This window comes from Doryrhamphus excisus, chromosome 10 (genome assembly GCF_030265055.1).
Source record: "Doryrhamphus excisus isolate RoL2022-K1 chromosome 10, RoL_Dexc_1.0, whole genome shotgun sequence".
NCBI lineage: Eukaryota > Metazoa > Chordata > Actinopteri > Syngnathiformes > Syngnathidae > Doryrhamphus > Doryrhamphus excisus.
In genome coordinates this window covers 21,397,918-21,418,768 of record NC_080475.1, presented here as the reverse complement: position 1 = coordinate 21,418,768, position 20,851 = coordinate 21,397,918, and the positions used below count along the sequence as shown (strand labels likewise).

The window sequence follows — 20,851 nt, the reverse complement described above, 5'->3', positions numbered from 1 at the left end:
ATCCTGCACCCTTAAAAACCACAAAGCTTAACTAACTAATTAATTACCTAATTTGGTAAAGCCACACCCACTTCCGGTATAGGGCGGTGATTTAGATGTTGGCGGCGGTACCTGAGACGTAAGACATTCCTGGAGGTCTGCCAGATGTTGCAGAGAGGAACAAAGGCGGGATCAGGTTGCCTGTGAAAGACACGGAAGGTCACAGCCTTCAGAGGGGGGGGGCAGTAGAGGAAGTCCTCTCCCTGGGGGGTTAGCATGGGACTGGATGTATTGGTTCTACAACGTTTTGGTAGGATCAAACATCATGAAAGCCATGGTTGGTTGGTAGAAGCATTAAAGTTGCTTTATTGGCAGATTCCTGAAGCTTCCATGAAGTATGCTAAATACTTCAATTAAATACTTGCTAAATATGGACAGTACCCTTAAACATTCCCATGTACGCCATGAAGCGGGAGCATCATCAAGGTGGACGCGTTCTTCAGGAGCATCTGTACTGACTGTCCAGCTGCACCCCCCCGTAGAGGCTGAGTTTGGTGGACCCCCAACTGAAGACGTTTCCCTGGGCCGTGACGTTCCTCTCACATGACATCTGGTCCCGAATGTTCGCCGTGCTGAGCGCGTAGTCCCACACGTTCACGTCCGTCATCCTCCCCACGAAGGCATCCATGTTGGAGATGCCCAGCATTCCGTCTTGGTCGTTTCCCAGGATGAACACCCCCCCGGAGCTGATGGTGTAACCACTTTTGAGGTAGCGCCGCTCCCCCACCATGCCGTTGATCCACAGCTCCGCACCCCCAGTGCGGGACGACCACGTGACGCAATAGTTGGCCCAACTGTGGGACTGGAAGCTGAAGGGCAAGTTGACGAACTCGTTGCCAATCCAGAGGCCCACCTCCCTGCCGTCTCGGTCCTCGCTGATGGAGATCAGGAGCTCCTTGTGCTGCTCGCTGCTGCTGGAGGAGGAGATGACCGTGTGGGACCCCTCCACCGCCGGCCACACGTGCATGCAGACCGTGAAGGAGTCCAGATCCGTGGGCCGGCCCAGGTGGGCTTTTGCATAACTTCCAAGGTTCTCTGGCTGGAAGTTGAGCACCAAAGGGAACAAAGCTGCAGGTTCTGAGGAGAACCAAAGCCACCAGTGAGTATGGATATTTTTTGCCCTGTGATGGACTGATGAACATGGCGGGGTGTAGTCCGCTTGGGTAGGCTCCAGCCCTCCACAACCGTGAACTCACCGTGTTTGCTTGGGCGTGAGTGCTGTGGTCCTCCTGGAGAGGACAAGTAAAGGTAGAAGATTGCTCAGTAACTAGGAGCCCCTGTATTTGCACTGGGCCGTACAGGAAGTACACCTTGTATGTACCTAGTGAGCTTGTGTACTACCTCACCTGAGTACACGTTCTTCCCAAGAGACGTGATCAGGCCTTCGATTTTCAGCAGCTTGGATTCGATTTCTTCTTGTCGACAAAACGCTGGCAGGCAAAAAGATGAAGAGTAATACTTTGTAATACTTTGTTTCCCTTCTGAGTGAAGTATTCAGATACTGGTGAAGTACACACTTCCTTTCCCGAGCCGCGGCAAGAAGGACGACTCCACCACTCGGTCGTTAAGGTCCTGAGCGACGCGGTAGTCGTTCCAGAGGGTCTTGTTGTCGATGTCCATCAGTGTGCTCTCCAGTTTCCTGATCTGGGGGGGGGGGGGCAACAAAGCCAAAAGGGGGTGGCCACTAAGTCCTCAAGGTGTCCTCAAGGTGTCCTCAAGGGCAACCGTGGAGCCTACCTGGTTATGTGAAAGAGTAATGGGGGTATCGAACACCGTCCACAAGATGCTCTCATAGCAGGGGGGCGTGGTGAGGGACCCCTGGTACCTGAAGAAATGGTTCATGTTCTCCGGAAGCATGGAGCGCACATCCAGGCTGGAGATGTTCATGGATTGACCTGCCGGGGGGGAGTAGAGGCAAAACAATAGACGTCAGGTCAAGCACACTTCTAACATGACCCCCCCCCCCCGTACGTGAAGCCACACCCATCCCCGCTTGGAGTCCTGAGCCCGGTCCTGCTGGGATGGGGGTGCTGAGGAAGGTAGGTCCAGCTAGTTGCTGGGGGGGGGGGGGCAGGAGAGGAAAGAAACAATATTTCTTCATCATCAGAAATGCAGACCAAAAAAATCAGACCCTACTAATCGATGGGCCTTATTTTCTCATCACCATCTTCATCACCAGAACTGGGCTCAGGACGCCCGGGCGGGGGGGGGGCAAGTCGAGCGAGTGGCCTGTGACGTTGCTTACCTGCATATTTGATTTTGGCCAGGTTGGAGATGAAGTCACTGTAGTAGGTGTTCTCAAAATGGCCGTCCTGACAACGTAGCAACAGGACGTTAGCAACAGGTCTGGTGTACGGACAGAAGGGGGCGTACCTGGACTGTGACCTTTGCCACCAATATTTCAATAGACGCCAGATTAGCTGGTCGTGTTTCTCTGCTACAATCATCTCTAATTATTGCCACCAGTGATATGATGGGATGCCAGAGGCTGTTACCATAGCGATCATCACATGGAGGGGCCACTGGCCACCTGACATTCACAGAAATAGGAAACTAGATCTCCTAATTAGATTGGATATTGGAATCACGATGTCTGCTGGGCCACTGGGATACAGGAAACACACACGGCAACACAGGAAGTGGGGGGGGGACGCCATCATAGACGTACGTCATAGAAGAACGCCAGCACCGCCAGCCCGTCTGATTTATCTCTGGCCTCAGTGAAGCTCTTGTACTTGTCTGAATTGAAGTGAACCACATGGAGCTGGAAGACAAAACGGACACGGCAAAGTACTACAGTTCTAGGTCACAATGGTTTAACAGCACAGTACTACATTGGTACTACAGTTCTAGGTCACAATGGTTTAACACCAGAATACTACATTGGTACTACAGTTCTAGGTCAGAATGGTTTAACAGCACAATACTACATTGGTACTACAGTTCTAGGTCAGAATGGTTTAACAGCACAATACTACATTGGTACTACAGTTCTAGGTCGGAATGGTTTAACAGCAGAATACTACATTGGTACTACAGTTCTAGGTCAGAATGGCTTAACGGCACAATACTACATTGGTACTACAGTTCTAGGTCACAATGGTTTAACAGCAGAATACTACATTGGTACTACAGTTCGAGTTCCAGTTTCCTTATCTACTGTCCATCGTAGTACATCACTTGGCATGTGTACATGTATATTTTCAGCAGTACCTCTGCCATGTAGCGGATGCCGTCGATGGTGTGTTCTGCTCCGCTGGCCTCCAGGTCCCAGCCCCCCCAGTGAAGATGCATCTGAACAGCGGTGTATTTTCCCGGCAGGCCCTTGGTGATCTTCATGGTGGGGGGCAGGTCGATTTGGACTGATTGAAACAACATGGTCACCTGGTTAGGTCGGTGCAACGCAAGGATTTGTGAACTTCCTCCCTGGAGATGTTTTGGAGATGTTTCAACGGGCCTTCATCTGCTGCTTCTCCGTGGTGCTTGTTTCCTTCACAAGTTCCTAAGCCTGACTGGTTAGACTCTGCTGTCACTTAACTTTCCACTTTGACTTATTTCTTTCAGGTTTTCCCACAGCACCTTCTGCACCGCCACCTTTGGTTGCACATGGGACACGTATCTACGTTGGCCCAGCGGTCGGGATATCTGGAAGACGTCTCCGTGTGGAGTTTGCATGTTCTGCCCATGTGTGTCCGGCTTCCTCCCGCACTCCAAAACCAGGCATGCCAGGTCCATCTGGTGAGTACCACCAGTAGACCACCAGTAGAAGTACTTGGGACTTACCTGAGTGGCCGTTGTTGGACATGAGGAAAGTCCCCCTCTGAGCGTCGTATCCACTGAGCTCCAGCTGCAAGATATCCGGGTTGTGTCTCACGCTGCGTCTCTGGATGTCAATTGGGGACTGTTTCCTGCCCCCACACGCCGGGTACTTGGTGGGCCAGTGCATCTGGTCCAAAGCTCCCTCTGCACCGCGTCGCACGCAAGACAATAGTTCAAGCATTTTCTTTGAAGTAGTACTTCAATTTTCTTGTAAATCTTGAAGTAGTACTCCATAACATAATGTTGTCCAGTTTTACACTCGTTTTGAAACGTTGTCATGAGTCCAGACTACGTTTGTCTTTGGATGACACACCAACACGTCAGACAGGACAGCCTGTTCTTCTCGTCTCTGCTTCCGCAGTTGCTTCATCAAGCGCAGTCTGATACAAGTCATCAGCTAGGGAGCTAGGGAGCTAGGGAGCTAGGGAGCTATTGGAATATTAATCAGTTTACAGTCACGGTGGGACTTAAGTCATCTATATTTCCCAACAGTTTATGATGATAATGATTACCTGTATGTATATTGAATATCTGCAATGAAAATATCATAATATTAATAATTATCATGACCATTGCCACTGTTACAGTAAGCTTTTGGAGATATCGTCTTCTGTTAAGATGATGATGATGATGATTATCAATATTTGTACACTTTCATCATCATCATCATTACACAAACATTGTTTTGCACACCAAATGAAATCTACTTTGTGTACCACATCCCATGAACCCTAACACCCCAAACAACAAGAAGCCTACCCGTGTAGGTCCAGTGGATGGCATCATGAGGGATCCCTGCATGGGCAAGGCACACCAAGATAGCGTGGATCAGCACACAGGAGGACCACATGGCTGCGTCTGGCTTTGTGCACGTCCTGGCACCTCTGGAGGTGGGGGCTGCTCTCCTGTTTAAAGAGGGGGGAGGATTAAGGGAAGTGCTGGAACCTCTTCTGAGAACGCCCATCAGTCACAGGGCTGCAGTTAGGAGTCTGTCTTCCTGTCTGCCTGCCTGCCTGCCTGCCTGCCTGCCTGCCTGCCTGTCTTCCTGCCTGTCTGCCTGTCTGCCTGTCTGCCTGTCTATCTCAAAATGGTGCTCCAGCTAAAAAATAATTTCTAGAAATGTGTACCCAAGCTCCCACAATAATAATTTTAGAAAGGCCTTTCCCTGCCCCATGGTGACTACGATTGTTGTTGAGCCAATAAAAAGCGACCTTGCAGTGAGAGTAGATGCTTTGGGGGGGTGGGGGGGGCAGGTCTATTCATGCCCTGTCATTTCTCCTTCAGCTGATGTTGAGGCTGAAATGACAACATGAGTTAATAAACACAGTGGCCAATGTAATAACACGCATCACTGGTTGGAGATCCGTACCAGTTCCAGCATGTCCAACTCCTCCACGCAGATGCCAGACTTGGGAGAGCTGAGCAGCAGGATGTCATCACCAGCAAACATTAGCTGGCTTAGGATTTAGGGAACAATGTGACGGCTATTTGGAAAAATCATTCCAGGGTTTGTTTGTTTCAAGCAGTGATTCTCAACTGGTGGGTGGTGAGCCAAAAGTGGTCACAGAGCCGTTATCGGTACGTCACGGCTCTTTGCTTGGTTCTCCTGGCTTCCTTGCCCCCTCCTACGTCGCCAAGCTTGAGCGGGAGAGGAAGGACTTAAAATGGGTCCAACTGACCAGTTGAGAACCACTGGTTTTAAACACAAGCTGGGAACACTGGTGAGTGCCGTCATGCCCGTTTGTCGTTTTACAATAAAAGAGCTCATGAGTGGCAAAACGACAAGTTACCATTTGGCATCGGGGAACTTCTACTGCATGGCTACCGGGGACTCTGTTGATTTGGGGGTCCAGCAGTGTGGGAACTCCTCAAAGTATATTCATCTACTCTACTGGCTACTACTGACTACTACTGACTACTACTGATTACTACTGACTACTACTGACTACTACTGACTACTACTGGCTACTAACGAAAGGCGTGGCTCAGGTTTAAACCCCACTGAAAACCAAAACATGCTAGGTTAATTGGCCACCCCAAATTGTCCATAGGTATGAATGTGAGTGTGAATGGTTGTTTGTCTATATGTGCCCTGGGATTGGCTGGCCAGGATGGACCCCGCCTCTCCCCCAAGACAGCTGGGATAGGCTCCAGCACCCCCACGGCCCTCGTAAGGGATAAGCGGAAGAAAATGAATGAAGTAGAAGATGAGTTGTTAGATGTTTCATCAAGGCAGATGCTCCATGTTTCTATTGTGATATCTTTGAGTTGTATGCTACTTGATGAAGAAAATGGCTTCAAGGCGTATGAATACTACCAAGGGTGTGTCTGTTTGCTTTGACTTTTTGAGGTGAGAAATCCCCGCTGATTTGATGTCAACTTTTCTCTAAGTCTGTAACCACAGTACACACAGTGCAGTACACACTCCGGTACAGTAGGTGGCGATCCGCCATGAACAAGGAGAAGAGACCGCCCCGCCAAGTTTGATCTCGCGAGATTCTACGAAGTTACGTCCCTGGCGCTCAAAGCGCTTCCTGTTGGATTGTAAAATGGCGCATTGTTTTCTCCGCTGCATCCCAACCGAGTAGTTACGTTTATGGAACAATTGCAATGATTTGCTACAAGATACACGATGCGATGTTACGGTCGAATTCTTAGGTAAAACACAGAGCAGAGAGCTATATTCTCCGCGCATCCTTTTGTTTTAAGCTCGTTTTTGTTTAGAGCTCGTCCGGTATTCATCGGCTTTTAGCACAAGTTAGCCCTAGTGGTTAGCGTCCTTTTTTAAACTTGAGCGGCATAACTTTGGACTGAAATACTACTACCATGGGGTACCTAAAACTCATCGAGATCGAAAACTTCAAGTCATATAAAGGACGGCAGATAATTGGACCTTTTCACAAGTTCACGGCGATCATTGGGCCAAATGGATCTGGTAAGTTAGGGTTGCGATAGCTAGCATGTTGCTACACTCTTGTTACTGTTACTGTTACTGTTACTAGACTGCAACATTGGCATGGCACTGCTGGTAGCACTTGTTTACACTGCATACAATACATGCATCTAAACCAAGTGCATCTTTAAGATACTCCTGCATCTACAGCACATTCTATTGTCGCTCTTCTTTAGCTTGTGCAAGTCTGCATTATTGTGTCTGTAGATTAATAAATCAGTGAGCATATTCACCCCGTGGGTGTGTGGGTTTTCTCCAGGTATTCCCATATTTTTAAAAACCCACAAAAAAAAACAAAACATGCATGTAGCGTTGTATTTCCAAAAAAATTTACTATTTTTGTTGTCATCGTTATATTTGTCCAAAACAACTGTGCCTAGTTGTACCAGGCATTAAAATGCATAAGAAATTGAAGACTATGTCCGTTATCTTCTATTTGGCTCAGTACATGAAACTGTTATCTATAAGCACACTAATGAATCTCGCTGTCGTTGCAGGAAAGTCCAACCTCATGGATGCTATTAGCTTTGTGCTAGCAGAGAAGACTAGTAACTTGCGTGTGAAGACTCTGAAGGATCTGATCCATGGCGCGCCTGTTGGGAAGCCAGCTGCCAACAGAGCTTTTGTCAGTATGGTTTACCAGGAGGACACAGGAGAGGAGCGCTCCTTCACCAGGATGATTATTGGTATGAATGAACGTCCTTTGGCTGCCGTTGTTGAAACACGCCGTTGTGGCACTAGAGTATTACCACACTATTGCAACACTTTCAGGCTTCTTCAATGTAATGACCTTGTGACCCTGAACTTTGACCTTCTGTTCAATTGTGAATCAGGATCCTCCTCTGAATACCGCATCAACAACAAAGTTGTGGGCTTGCCAGAGTACAGCGAGGAGTTGGAAAAACTTGGTATTCTCATCAAGGCTCGAAACTTTTTGGTATTCCAGGTGAGCCGAACATTTAACCAACATTGTGTTGGCATCCTTTCAGTGCTCCCGAATATCCGATGGGCAGACACGTTTGTTGGAGTGAAATACATTACAGTGGTTCTCCTCATTCTTCCTGTAGGGAGCCGTGGAGTCCATCGCTATGAAGAACCCAAAGGAGCGTACAGCTCTGTTTGAGGAGATCTCGCGTTCCGGGGAGCTGGCGCAGGAGTATGACCGGAGGAAGAAGGAGATGGTGAAAGCCGAGGAAGACACGCAGTTCAACTACCATCGCAAGAAGAACATTGCAGCGGAGCGCAAAGAGGCTAAGCAGGAAAAAGAGGAGGTGCGTCCATCATTTAGAGTCCTGTTGGCAAATGTGTTGATATTTGGACATCTTGGCTTTAAAGAAGAAAGTTGTTGTTGGTTAATATCTGCATGCAGGCTTCAATAGGGTTTTTTTCTGACTTATATACGCCCATCAAACCCAATCAAACCTTTCTTGAAAGCCTTGAATGTGCTCATGGGCCATCTTTGGTGCAGGCTGAGCGCTACCAGCGACTGAAGGATGAAGTCGCGAGGGCCAGCGTTCAGTTGCAGCTCTTCAAGCTCTACCACAATGAGACGGAGATTGAGAAGCTGAATAAAGAGCTTGGCCAGCGAAACAAGGAGATCGACAAGGACCGCAAGAAAATGGACCATGTGGAGGAGGAGCTGAAAGACAAGAAGAAGGAGCTCGGCAGGCTCATGAGGGAGCAGCAGACAATAGAAAAAGAGATCAAGTGAGTGATTGGCGTGGCGGTGCATCTTTCAGTTGGATTCCAAAGCCATCCTGTGCAAATGTTTGGCCTTTTGCCCTCAGAGAAAAAGACTCCGAGCTTAACCAGAAGAGGCCGCAGTACATCAAGGCCAAAGAGAACACTTCACACAAGATCAAGAAGCTGGAGGCAGCTCGGAAGTCATTGCAGAACGCCCAGAAGATGTACAAGAAGCGCAAGGCAGACATGGATGAGCTGGACAAAGAGATGAGAGCGGTGGAGCTGGCCAAGCAAGACTTTGAGGAGCGCATGGAGGAGGAGGCACAGAGCCAGGGCCAGGACCTCACCCTGGAGGAGAACCAGGTACCACAGTAGTGTTCATAATCAGTATCAGTATCACAATATTGCATTCAAATGTAAAAAAAAAGGTTTGGGAAATGTACTATGAATAATATACGTTTTATGAAACCTGAAGTAACCTGCCGTGTCCTTTTGTAGGTGAAGCAGTACCATCGTCTGAAGGAGGAGGCCAGTAAACGTGCAGCCACTTTAGCACAGGAGCTGGAGAAGTTCAACCGGGACCAAAAAGCTGATCAAGACCGCCTCGACTTGGAGGAAAGGAAGAAAGTAGAGACGGAGGTAACATGGACACGTCTAGCCAATTAAAGGAAAGAATGCACGCAGCAATTGTTTTTTTTCCCCTGCAGGCCAAAATCAAACAGAAAATTCGTGAAATTGAGGAGAACCAGAAGCGCATTGAGAAGTTGGAAGATTACATCACCACCAGCAGGTCTGCTTCATGGCATTGCACTGAAACTTTGATCTCGTTTGCTGCGTATTCACACAATGTTTGCTGTGCTCCTCAGGCAGTCTCTGGATGAGCAGAAGCGTATGGAAGAGGAGCTGACTGAGGAGGTGGAAATGGCCAAGAGGAGGATTGATGAGATCAACATGGAGCTGAATCAGGTGTGAACATCTTAGCGTGTCTAGAAGTCACCCTAAGTCTCACGTAGGCCTGGGCCCTAGGACCTCCATATTACCGAGTTACTGCTTAATCCTTGCCGACCTCTTCCACCGCACACACGGTAGCCTGTTAGCTTCAACTGGGCCTCCTGCTGGCAGGCATGAGGGAGATGCAGCACAAATCCAGTCTATATGGATACCAAGGATATGGTTGATTTTGATGTAGTGCTTAAAGTAAATATGAATATTTTGTCATATCTCCATATGACCCAGTGCTAGTCTCACACAAGCTTATGTTTCTCTCTAATAAGGTCATGGAGCAACTGGGGGACGCCAGGATCGACAGGCAGGAGAACAGTCGACAGCAACGCAAGGCTGAGATCATGGAGAGCATCAAACGACTTTACCCAGGCTCTGTGGTGAGCTTGATGTTCCATCACTCCTTCCCATCTTTTTGTTTGCAGCGACATCATTCAGATTTTACTCGACTGGTGTTGAAGACTTTTCTTTTTCTTCTGCAGTATGGCCGCTTGATCGACTTGTGCCAACCCACTCAGAAGAAATATCAGATCGCTGTGACCAAAGTGCTGGGCAAGAACATGGATGCCATCATTGTTGACTCGGAGAAGACGGGCAGAGATTGTATTCAGTACATCAAGGAGCAGAGAGGAGAACCCGAGACCTTCCTTCCTCTTGACTACCTGGAGGTAAATATCCACGTTCATGAATTGCATGTCAACAGTAGTTTGGACTTGAGCTTTTTCACTCGGAGCACAGGAACACGATGATGAGTCATGTGACGTTTCCATGACGCTTTCCCTGACCTATAAATGTAGTTGGACTGGTGTAGTCTCTCTCTGTGTTAAATGATGCCAACGTTTCAGATACGTGAGCCCTGAAAGAATTGTTTATTATTGATAATGTTTCATTTAAATGGCAGTGGAAAGAGTTTGTTTAAATATGGTATTAAGAAATGCAGCCGTCAAAAAAGAGCCATGATTAGATACGTGTATTTTTTCCTTAACTTTATTTGAAGTCTTTGTCTTGTTTCATCACAGGTGAAGCCAACAGACGAAAAACTTCGAGAGCTGCGTGGCGCCAAGCTGGTGATCGACGTGATCCGCTACGAGCCTCCACATATTAAGAAAGCTCTGCAGTATGCATGCGGCAACGCTCTGGTTTGTGAGAATGTGGAGGACGCAAGGAGGATTGCCTTTGGAGGCCCATACAGGCACAAGGTACGAACTACGTTATTACTATTCCCCACTCGTACGCGTATGGCAGGGCTCTACTCGGAGCTTTTTCACTAGGAGAACCTGACTAAAAAGGTACAGTACAGCGGAATGATGCCAGGAGTGAAATCCAGTCATTTCTTGTGTCGGACCTGTAGGTTGATTATTGAAATTGAAAAAAGGGTTGAACTTTGAAAGAAATGGGAGAAGATGTTGGCCAATTTAGCCTTAAAAACATTTATAATATTCAGGGTTAAAAAAGGTGGCTACTTGGGGGGTTACACTTATTGCGGCCTATTTTGGGACCCTGTCCCCGCGATAAAGGAGGGAAGACTGCATGACAAGTTCAGATTTGATATGATGTGCTGATGTCATGTTCTTGTTTATCTCCTCTGGCCACATCTAGACTGTCGCACTGGATGGAACACTTTTCCAAAAATCCGGAGTCATTTCTGGAGGAGCCAGCGACCTGAAGGCCAAGGCCAGGCGTTGGGATGAGAAAGCGGTAGACAAACTCAAAGAGAAGAAAGAGAAGCTGACGGATGAGCTCAAAGTAATTTGGATGCTCTCCCTTTAAAACATTGGTTCATTGTGACCCCAACTAATGCCAACTAATGCCATGTTTACATTGCAGGAGCAAATGAAGGCCAAGAGGAAGGAGGCCGAGCTGCGTCAGGTCCAGTCTCAGGCCCACGGCCTTCAAATGAGACTGAAGTATTCTCAGAGTGACCTGGAGCAGACCAAGACACGACACCTGTCACTCAACATGCAGGTACAGCTTGTTGACGTCTGCTCCTCCCTTGGCAGTCCTGTCTCTAAACGTCCTTCCGTGCCCTGCAGGAGAAGTCTAAGCTGGAAAGCGAGTTGGCCAACTTTGGTCCTCGCATCAATGACATCAAGAGGATCATCCAGTCCCGCGAGAGGGAAATCACGGACCTCCGAGACCGCATGAACCTGGTAGGTTGGAGTCATTCGATGGCGTCTGTGCTAAGTACGTGCCAATGCGGTAACCATCGGCAACGCTGTTCAGGTGGAGGATGAGGTGTTTGTGGAGTTCTGCAAGGAGATTGGAGTAAGGAACATCAGAGAGTTTGAGGAGGAGAAGGTCAAGAGGCAGAATGAGATTGCCAAAAAGCGGTGAGTTCTTCTGCTTTCTTCTCATAATTCTCTCGCAAGTCCAATTTGACACGAGATGTTGTCTCAGTCTGGAATTTGAGACCCAGAAGACCCGCCTGGGAATCCAGGTGGACTATGAGAAGAACCAACTCAAGGAGGACCAGGAGAAGGTCATGATGTGGGAGCAGACTGTCAAGAAGGACGAGGCTGAAATTGAACGCCTGAAGAAGGTATGGATGAGAACATCATCAATGATGGCCACCAGTCCAAGTCAGTCCATGCTCACGTCTCGTTTTCTCTCTTCTCCTCCTCAGGAGGAGCACAGACACATGAAGATCATTGATGAGACAATGGCGCAGCTCCAAGACCTGAAGAACCAGCACCTCACCAAGAAATCTGAAGTCAATGACAAGAACCACGACATGGAGGAGATCCGCAAAAAACTGGGCGGTGCCAACAAGTGAGCGGCTGCAATAGCGACATGTCACTTCTTCCAAGGTTCTGCCAGCTCCAAGCGTCCTTGTCGTTGCTTCTAGGGAGTTGACGCAGCTCCAAAAGGAAGTGACGGCCATCGAGACGAAGCTGGAGCAGAAGCGCAGCGATCGCCACAACCTGCTGCAGGCCTGCAAGATGCAGGACATCAGGCTGCCTCTTCGCTCGGGGACGATGGACGACATCAGCCAGGGGGAGGTACGTGGGTGCGTCCCGGGTGCTGCCTGCTTTTGGGATGGACTGACAAGCCACGCCCCCCTCCCTCTCGTCTTCTCAGGGGAGCTCTCAGACCGACGAGTCCAGCAGCCAGAGGACCTCCAGCAGCGTCCTGGCTAAGGAGGCGCTCATTGAGATCGACTACAGCAATCTGTCTGAAGACCTCAAGGTACGCCACGCCAGGCCACGCCCACGCCACGCCACACCTCCTTTCATGTCTTCTATGCCACTCCCTCCCCACCTCTGGTCAGATTTCGTGCTGAGGAAAGTCGTTCCGCTATAGTGGTTTAAAAAACGGTACATCCCTGGAGGATAACATTCCATGGTTTTCCATGTCATTTCCGTGGCTACTAGACAATGTTGGCTACGTGCCGCACGCACCTCCAGTGTGGTAGACTGTGACCACAAGGATGAAGAGTCCAGCTTGTTCCCGCAGGATGCCTTGTCCGAGGAGGAGATCAAGGCGGAGACCAACACGCTGCAGCAGCGTCTGAACGAGCAGCAGAGCATCTTGCAGAGAATCAGCGCCCCCAACATGAAGGCCATGGAGAAGCTGGAGAGCGTCAGGGACAAGTTCCAAGAAACCAGCGACGGTGAGTTGCGGCAGACCGGAGGCGGACTCAACGGGAGGAAGCGGCAATGTCAACCTTCTGTCCCTCCCAGAGTTTGAAGCCGCTCGCAAGAGGGCCAAGAAGGCCAAACAAGCCTTCGAGCAGATCAAGAAGGAGCGTTTCGATCGCTTCAATACCTGCTTTGAGTCTGTCGCCACAAACATCGATGAGATCTACAAGGCCCTCTCACGTAACAGCAGCGCCCAGGTACGTCCAGGATGAGCCTCGCTTTGAGGGAACGCTACGTTTGTCATCACAATCGTTTCCTAGGCCTTCCTGGGGCCGGAGAACCCAGAGGAGCCCTACCTGGACGGCATCAACTATAACTGCGTGGCCCCAGGAAAGAGGTTTCGACCCATGGACAACCTGTCTGGAGGAGAGAAGACCGTGGCGGCCTTGGCTCTGCTCTTTGCTATTCACAGGTGACACAACATTACATGGGGGAGTCTATGTATGTATGACTGTGTATGTATGACTGTGTATGTATGACTGTGTATGTATGTATGACCGTGTATGTATGTATGACTATGTATGTATGTATGTATGTATGACCGTGTATGTATGACTATGTATGTATGTATGACCGTGTATGTATGACCGTGTATGTATGTATGACCGTGTATGTATGTATGACCGTGTATGTATGTATGACTATGTATGTATGTATGTATGTATGACCGTGTATGTATGACTATGTATGTATGTATGACCGTGTATGTATGACCGTGTATGTATGTATGACCGTGTATGTATGTATGACCGTGTATGTATGTATGACTATGTATGTATGTATGTATGTATGACCGTGTATGTATGACTATGTATGTATGTATGACCGTGTATGTATGACCGTGTATGTATGTATGACCGTGTATGTATGTATGACCGTGTATGTATGTATGACCATGTATGCAACATTTTGACTTACTACTGCTTGACATATCTACTCAGCTACAAACCCGCGCCCTTCTTTGTCCTTGACGAGATTGACGCTGCGCTTGACAACACCAACATCGGCAAGGTGCGTGCCCATACGAGTGTTGGACCCTCCCCAGTGGTCATCCGGTTCTTCCCGCAGCCCTCATTGCAACGTCCCGTCTTCCCTTCCCAGGTGGCCAATTATATCAAAGACCAGTCAGTCCAGAACTTCCAGGCCATCGTCATCTCCCTGAAGGAGGAGTTCTACACCAAGGCGGACTCCCTCATTGGTGTTTATCCGGAGGTGCGTATCTCCCTTTTAGCCACGTGTCCTTGTCCAACCTCATCCAACCTAATCCTGAACCAACTGGCACAAATCAGCACAGCCTTTCACTTCCGATATTGCAGCTTGAGTATTAGGCGATACGGATATCCGTCTGACGTCATCATCATCATCCATATGTCCCTCATTTAAGGCTTAGATGATAAATGATTAGATTAGATTAGAGCGCCCGTTCTTCTTCACTTGATTCCTTCACTTTATTGCTTGATACAATTATTGACAATATGAACCATTTCCTCTTTTGTCACATGACCAGAAACATAGGATTGGCACCTTAAGGCTTCATCATGAAAGGGGTTGATGCCCCCCCCCCACCCACTAATCATCTCTCCTCTTTTCCCACCCACAGCAAGGAGACTGTGTCATCAGCAAAGTGCTCACCTTTGACCTCTCCCAGTATCCCGACGCCAACCCAAACCCCAACGAATAAGAAGACTGTTCCATCATCAAAGGTCCAAAGGTCATTCCCTGATTCCTCTCCTCCATCCTTTCCTTCTATGATCGCTCCTGTCATATGATTTGATATTAGGGAATAGAATCTTTTTGGTAGTTTAGGGTTGTCCTGTAAACAGTGATAGCCACCATATACAGTATGTACATGTCATGAGTATTGAATACCACTTTTTTTTAAGCAGACACATCATGGGACCCCCCCCCCCCCCCCCAAGGATGTGCCTATTCCTAAAATGTACATTTAGCATTTTGTTGTGTTTTATTGTGACTAGTGTGTAGTTGATGCTACATCATGGAGCCCAGCAGATATTCCCGAGTCAGCTTCACTGTGGGAAGAGATCTATGTGAGTCAGCTCTATGTGAGTCAGCTCTATGTGAGACAGGTCTATGTGAGACAGGTCTATGTGAGTCAGCTCTATGTGAGTCAGGTCTATGTGAGACAGGTCTATGTGAGTCAGCTCTATGTGAGTCAGGTCTATGCTCTTTTATTCATTCGTCCGCTTTCAATAAATATCGTTTGAATTATTTAAGGTCTTTGCTAATGTTTACTTTGAGATTCAAGTTTTTATTGGATTGTATGTGTTTAAATCCCAGATCTCAACAACACTTTTAGTTGAATACAAGCCACCCACCCGGGATACTGCACGACATTCCAGGCCATAAGCGGCCTGCTCACTAGGCAGGACTATTAATAGACGGACTCACTTTACACCAGCGTAGCCCGCAGGGGGCCGTCCATTTTAAAGCATTACCTTCACTCAACAGCGCTTTCATCCATTATTTACACTTGATTAAATATTGAAATTAGGATTAATCACATTTTGTCCATTGTTAACCTTTAATACAAATGTTTTTAGGGATAGTAATTTGTACTTGCAGTTACTTCCAATTCCAATATTTCAGTGTGTTTCCACCACATCTCAGCTGCCTTTCAGACCATCAGGATGTGCTCACCTTCTCAAATAAAAATATGTTTTAAACACCATGTGACCTCTAAACGTCATAATCGGCCTCAGGCAGCTCCGTTCTAGTCTGGACATGAGCGGAGGAAGCTGGAGGACCAGGACGCCTCTTCCTCCTCACAGCCGGGTCCGGACGCTCCGGGTCCCTGGATGCTGCAGCCTGGGGGCAAGGAGGCACAGGGACGGGGCGTTTCTTTTTGACGGGGGCCATGCAGCTGGGGCGCTGGTTGAGGAGAGCCCGAGCTACGTCTTCCATGTCTTCTAGAGTTGTGTGCACGACGTCCGCCGTCTCCTGTGTCGCAATACGCAATGTATGTCGAGTCCATTGACAGGTCCATGAAATAGATGATCTTACCTCCTGGAAAAGGTGGGCGGCGGCACTATGGGAGCTGCCGTTTGGACTGTCGCTGAGCCTCGGCTTATAAGGGAACTGCAAAAAACCCAAAAAAGGTTAGTCTCACAAACAACGTAAATGATAATCCCTAGCGTGTCCCCATCATAACAGGAATGCTAACCGTAATCTGAAAAGCCCAACTGAGCAAAGAATGGGGCCCACAGGGCCGGGCTCTGATTTCTTGTCAAATATTACCTGCGTAGCGTCCGTCCTCCCTGGGAAGGTCCAGGAGTGGCGGTTCTCTTAGGGAGGACAAATGAGATTTTGGTTTTGTACAGCAAGTAGAAGCAAGTAAAGACAAGCCGTATCTGGACAGGTTCTGCAGCCTATTTTCAGACCCTTAGCTGGTGGTCCAATGTTTGGTTCTCGAAGCGCCGTGCCCCCATGAAGGGACGGCGGGTAGAGAAGCGGTATGAACCAAAGTCCGGATCACTAAGTCTCGTTTTTACGGACGTTTTGATCATAGAAACTTTCCAAACGAACCAAAGGGATTTTGTTGGTGGCAGATGCAACCTGGACTGACCAAGCCCCCCCCAGTGTGGACAGTACCTTGGTCTGGATCCTCACCGGGACCATCCAACTCTTCAGGACTGCCTTCTCTTTCCAACGAAAACCTGAAAGACAAGAAGGCGCCGCCGTCAGACACGCCCCCAGCAGCGCGTGGGCGCCATGGCTGTGCTTTACTCTGCGAAGGCGTTGTTGTTGGTGTTGTCTTTGGGGGCCGTGCTGGCGAGGAAGTCTGCAATGGGATCCTCAACGGAGGACTCGGGATGGTTTTCCAAGAACTTGAGGGGCCTCTGGTTGGTCATGTGCGGGGACTGGGTGTCGCTATTGTCAGCCGAGAAAGACTCCACGCGATTCCCAAACAAGCCATGCGTACGCTGGAACGACATCGGCATCACTTTGTTCTCACTTCCTGTTTCCTCCATATTTTGCAGTGCTCCTCACCTGGTAAATAAGCTCTTCTCCAGCGTCCTCCATCGCTCTGTCCATCTCTTCCTCATTCTGCAGGTCTCCAGAAATGGCCCTGTGCATTTCCGGAGCCGCCTCATCCTCGATACTCCTCAGACCGGCCTGAGGATTACAAGGAGGAACATAAGTAGAAGATCAACAGAGAAGACAACATGCGTGAAGAAGGTCGGTTACCTGGATCTCAGGGCCTGAGGCGTTCTTCTTCGTGGGCCGGTAGCCGTAGTATTCCTCCTGACGCTTCAGGAACTTCCGTAAATGATCCTGAAGCAAGAACGTGGCGTAGAATTTCCCCACGGTGACCTCATCATCTGAAAACCGGGAAAGAGGAATTATGAACAAGCTCAGGAGGAGAGGTTCCATCCATCGGAGCACTCGCCTCCTATCGGGGGGATGACCTGGTCCAGGAGCTTCATGCTGGTGCGCTTCCAGATTTTCTTGATGATAGCTCTGAGCTCCTCGTTGGCTTGCTCAAAGTTTCCTGGTGGGAAGACGACATTCCCGTCAACGTACGCCGACTCAGCACAACAAGACAAACGGCTGATCTCCACCTTCCGTCTTGATCTTCAGCGCCGTCCTGACCAGAGCGAAGAGGGTGGCGTTGAAGGTGACGGTGCCGTCGCTGTTGAGGGGCATGTTCATGCCCACCAAACGCTGCAGGATTGGCATCGTTGGAGATACGCGTCTTACGTTGCATCCAATGGGGGGGGGGGGAACTTGGGCTGTCCGTCATCTTACCTTACAAGCTGCTCGATGAGGACAGAACTTGCCGAAGCCCAAAGGAGGCTGGATGCGTCGTAGCAGCGTCACCACATCCAGATGTTTGATTCTCCCTCTGTGACATCACACAAGCGTCTTATTGGTCATATTGGTCATATTTGTCATATTGGTCAAGCGTCTTATTCGTCAAGCGTCTTATTGATAATCCATATTTCATATAATACACAGAGCAAGGAAGAACTCCAAGGTCTGCGTCCTTCCTGGTGTCTGCTGGTTCAGAGATGCTAGCATCCATCTGATGAAGAGCATGGTGGCTTACGTGGCCTCTGGGTCATATTCAGCCCAGATCTTCTTGAACTCATCCAGGTGGTGAGGACCAAGCAGGGACCAATCCCGCGTCAGGTAGTCAAAGTTGTCCATGATGACGGCGACAAACAGGTTGAGGATCTGCAGGAGGAGGCCACACAGAATGAAGAGCGAGGAAGCAGGAGATGTACGGTGGAAGTACTGGAGATGCTGACCAAGAAGGCACAGAGACAGTAGAAGCTTAGGAAGTAGAAGACGGCAAAGTTGGAGCCACAAGTGTACTCCTCCCTTGGCAGGAAGTCGGACTTGGGGTCACACTTCTTCCCGTACATGGACGCCATCATGACCTCCTCCCATCCTTCTCCAGTAGCACACCTGCAGATGGAAACCACAGTGAGATCTGGCCTCGGTTGTGGACCCCGGGAGCTTTGATGGAGAACTTGCCGGAATAGCATGAGAACCGCCTGCGGGAACGTCTGGAAGTTGTTGTTGCGGTTGATTTCCGTGCCATCCACCAAGGCTATCTTCCCGAAAATCTGAAAGGATGCCATGGTGGCCCTGAGCTTCCATGGTGAGCACCATCAGGCGTGGAAGCCGGAGGAGAGCATCCATACCTGCATCCCGATGACGGCGTAGATGAAGAAGAGCATCACGATGAGCAGAGCCACGTGAGGAAGAGCCTGAAGACACCAGAGAAGAAGAGCCAGTCAGCCCGTTTGTGGAATGGGACGTGGTAATGTCCACCGTGACGGAGACCTGGAAGGACTTGATGAACGTCCACAGGAGGTTGCGGATGCCCTCGGATCGGTTCAGTAGCTTGACCAGGCGCATGACACGGAAGAGTCGGAAAAACGTGATGGAAACGGAGGCGTTTTCCGAGGCCTGGGGACAAGAGGAGAATAATTCCATGTCCAGGAGATGAGAGGACCATAAGAGTACTTATGATGATGATGATGATGATGGTCATGTGGATGCTTACTGCGATTGCTTGCATGGGATTCGTGTCCTGCAAAACGTAGAAGAGAAGACGTAGGAAGACCCAGGAAGTATAACGCTGCCCACGACAAAGCATGCTGTACAACGCAAGGCTAGCGTGATATTTACCTCACAGCCTTGGAGACAGTAGAGCCCCCCACTGGCGGCCAGGGCGGTCTGTGAAGGACAAGCAGAGGTCAAGTGAGATGGCGGAGAGTAAAAATGAGCGTTTGAGAGTAAAAAGCAACCAAGCGTAGAAGGAAGGAGGGTGTGAAAGAGGCGGCACCGGAGCGTGGCCACCTGCCGGACGGCGTGTGTTTGTGGGCCAAGATGGGGGAAAGCGTGGCAACCTGAGAAAGTCCAAGCAACACGTGATCTCTAATGGGCACACAAATCATTCGGGATGAGAGAAAGTGTCAATCATGGCGTGTGGGTGACAAGGGTGCTTCTCCAGAGGAGGGCGACAGAAGACAGAAGGATGGCGGTGGCGTCGGAGATGGCCAATGACGGTACTGACCGTGTTGGGCGAGCTAGCGGAGCTGGCACCATTCTGGGCCACGGTTATACGTGTCTGGTCGGAGCATCGGATACATACATTAGTCATGGTCTATGGTCTATGGTCTATGGTCTATGGTCTGGATGCTGCCGCCAGGGACGCTCATATCAACTCCTGAGGTGAACATTCCATGAGAAGGCCGTGTGGTCGGTACTCACGTCCACTTCGCTGAGGATGACATCAACAACGCTTCCGATGACGATGATGAAGTCAAACACGTTCCAGGGGTCTCCAAAGTAGCCCTGCCAGGACAGAAGACCACAGTGAGAGGAAGTCCAGTTGACTGGTGTTTCCCATGAAGGTCTACCTTTGCTTTGAAGGCCATGAGCTTGAGAATCATCTCCACCGTGAAGAGCACAGTGAAGATCAAGTTGAGGATGTCCGACAGCTTGGTCACATGGTCTGACTGGTTACAGTGCTGTTCCACAAACGACAGGACAGAAAGTAGCGTGAAGATGAAGACCTCTCACAGGCGTGTCCGCTTTCACGGCTCAGAGATGCCAATCAAGGTGGACTTCCCTGGAACCTACAAGGTCAGATCACCTTCTGCTGCGCTCGGATAAAATCCTCCATCTTGACAGTCCAATTCATTCATTCATCCGAGCATGAAGCTAAAGCATGAAGCTAAAGCATGAAGCTAAAGCATGAAGCTAAAGCATGAAGCTGAAGCATGAAGCTAAAGCATGAAGCTGAAGCATGAAGCTAAAGCATGAAGCTAAAGCATGAAGCTGAAGCATGAAGCTAAAGCATGAAGCTGAAGCATGAAGCTGAAGCATGAAGCTGAAGCATGAAGCTAAAGCATGAAGCTGAAGCATGAAGCTGAAGCATGAAGCTAAAGCATGAAGCTAAAGCATGAAGCTGAAGCATGAAGCTGAAGCATGAAGCTAAAGCATGAAGCTAAAGCATGAAGCTAAAGCATGAAGCTGAAGCATGAAGCTAAGCTAGCCCTAGCTAATGCTATCCCACCACAAATATTTGGGATATGTTGTGTTTGTAGTAGCAACGTGACCTACCTGCACCCCCAGACACAAAGTATTGAGCATGATGAGGAAGAACATGAGGTACTCAAAGTAGCAGGACGTGACGATGTACCAGACCCTGTACTGGTACGGGTTTTTGGGGATGTAGCAC

General features: G+C 49.1%; 3 protein-coding genes across 7 annotated transcripts in view; 1 reads left to right on the top strand and 2 right to left on the bottom strand.

Annotated features, from left to right (window-relative positions):
• Positions 1–241: 241 nt before the first annotated feature.
• On the bottom strand, positions 242–4,743 carry LOC131137376 (uncharacterized). Of its 4 annotated transcripts, none has more exons than XM_058085258.1 (10): positions 4,618–4,743; positions 3,823–4,002; positions 3,253–3,401; positions 2,708–2,803; positions 2,011–2,095; positions 1,777–1,934; positions 1,557–1,683; positions 1,361–1,469; positions 1,236–1,268; positions 242–1,116 (listed from the first exon to the last, which is right to left on the bottom strand). In XM_058085258.1, the coding sequence occupies exons 1-10, from the start codon at positions 4,706–4,708 to the stop codon at positions 579–581; spliced, it is 1,566 nt and encodes a 521-aa protein (XP_057941241.1). In that variant the 5' UTR covers positions 4,709–4,743; the 3' UTR covers positions 242–578. The 4 variants fall into 4 exon arrangements, with proteins under 4 accessions (XP_057941241.1, XP_057941242.1, XP_057941239.1 ...); XM_058085256.1 differs by having other exon boundaries at positions 252–1,116; positions 1,386–1,469; XM_058085257.1 differs by lacking the exon at positions 2,011–2,095 and adding an exon at positions 2,285–2,351 and having other exon boundaries at positions 256–1,116; positions 1,386–1,469.
• Positions 4,744–6,371: 1,628 nt separating this feature from the next.
• LOC131136545 (structural maintenance of chromosomes protein 1A) lies at positions 6,372–15,364 on the top strand. The gene is made up of 26 exons (XM_058083504.1): positions 6,372–6,793; positions 7,309–7,497; positions 7,645–7,757; positions 7,879–8,082; positions 8,280–8,518; positions 8,599–8,857; positions 8,993–9,133; positions 9,202–9,284; positions 9,361–9,460; positions 9,769–9,876; positions 9,979–10,164; positions 10,516–10,695; positions 11,096–11,242; positions 11,324–11,461; positions 11,530–11,646; positions 11,720–11,826; positions 11,894–12,035; positions 12,120–12,265; positions 12,342–12,495; positions 12,575–12,682; positions 12,950–13,106; positions 13,177–13,331; positions 13,395–13,546; positions 14,076–14,145; positions 14,236–14,346; positions 14,735–15,364. The coding sequence occupies exons 1-26, from the start codon at positions 6,685–6,687 to the stop codon at positions 14,813–14,815; spliced, it is 3,696 nt and encodes a 1,231-aa protein (XP_057939487.1). The 5' UTR covers positions 6,372–6,684; the 3' UTR covers positions 14,816–15,364.
• The window catches only part of LOC131136546 (dihydropyridine-sensitive L-type skeletal muscle calcium channel subunit alpha-1-like), a 7,176-nt gene continuing 1,387 nt past the window's right edge, over positions 15,063–20,851 (bottom strand). Inside the window, exons 7-27 of one of the 2 annotated variants that reach the window (XM_058083505.1) lie at positions 20,734–20,851; positions 20,028–20,138; positions 19,879–19,962; positions 19,682–19,735; positions 19,294–19,341; positions 19,169–19,195; positions 18,946–19,071; positions 18,804–18,869; positions 18,634–18,725; positions 18,405–18,564; positions 18,203–18,330; positions 17,902–17,998; positions 17,715–17,817; positions 17,543–17,644; positions 17,341–17,474; positions 17,143–17,268; positions 16,879–17,075; positions 16,744–16,808; positions 16,390–16,436; positions 16,156–16,230; positions 15,063–16,092 (exon numbers count right to left, since the gene is read on the bottom strand). The exon at positions 20,734–20,851 is cut by the window's right edge and continues 41 nt beyond it. In XM_058083505.1, coding sequence (XP_057939488.1) covers positions 15,832–16,092; positions 16,156–16,230; positions 16,390–16,436; positions 16,744–16,808; positions 16,879–17,075; positions 17,143–17,268; positions 17,341–17,474; positions 17,543–17,644; positions 17,715–17,817; positions 17,902–17,998; positions 18,203–18,330; positions 18,405–18,564; positions 18,634–18,725; positions 18,804–18,869; positions 18,946–19,071; positions 19,169–19,195; positions 19,294–19,341; positions 19,682–19,735; positions 19,879–19,962; positions 20,028–20,138; positions 20,734–20,851 — 2,221 coding nt within the window. In that variant the 3' untranslated portion in view covers positions 15,063–15,831. The remainder of the gene's footprint in view (positions 16,093–16,155; positions 16,231–16,389; positions 16,437–16,743; positions 16,809–16,878; positions 17,076–17,142; positions 17,269–17,340; positions 17,475–17,542; positions 17,645–17,714; positions 17,818–17,901; positions 17,999–18,202; positions 18,331–18,404; positions 18,565–18,633; positions 18,726–18,803; positions 18,870–18,945; positions 19,072–19,168; positions 19,196–19,293; positions 19,342–19,681; positions 19,736–19,878; positions 19,963–20,027; positions 20,139–20,733) is intronic. The other variant, XM_058083506.1, reaches the window with a different exon arrangement.

Excerpts from the sequence above, each read along its gene's own strand:
- LOC131137376 (XM_058085256.1), bottom strand. The coding sequence starts at position 4,708 with ATGTGGTCCTCCTGTGTGCTGATCCACGCTATCTTGGTGTGCCTTGCC. Across the intron at positions 2,804-3,252 it reads GCATCCGCTACATGGCAGAG|CTCCATGTGGTTCACTTCAA; the intron begins GTACTGCTGAAA and ends TTTGTCTTCCAG. Across the intron at positions 1,269-1,385 it reads TGGGAAGAACGTGTACTCAG|GAGGACCACAGCACTCACGC; the intron begins GTGAGGTAGTAC and ends TGTCCTCTCCAG.
- LOC131136545 (XM_058083504.1), top strand. The coding sequence starts at position 6,685 with ATGGGGTACCTAAAACTCATCGAGATCGAAAACTTCAAGTCATATAAA. Across the intron at positions 9,285-9,360 it reads GATTACATCACCACCAGCAG|GCAGTCTCTGGATGAGCAGA; the intron begins GTCTGCTTCATG and ends TGTGCTCCTCAG. Across the intron at positions 9,877-9,978 it reads GACTTTACCCAGGCTCTGTG|TATGGCCGCTTGATCGACTT; the intron begins GTGAGCTTGATG and ends TTTCTTCTGCAG.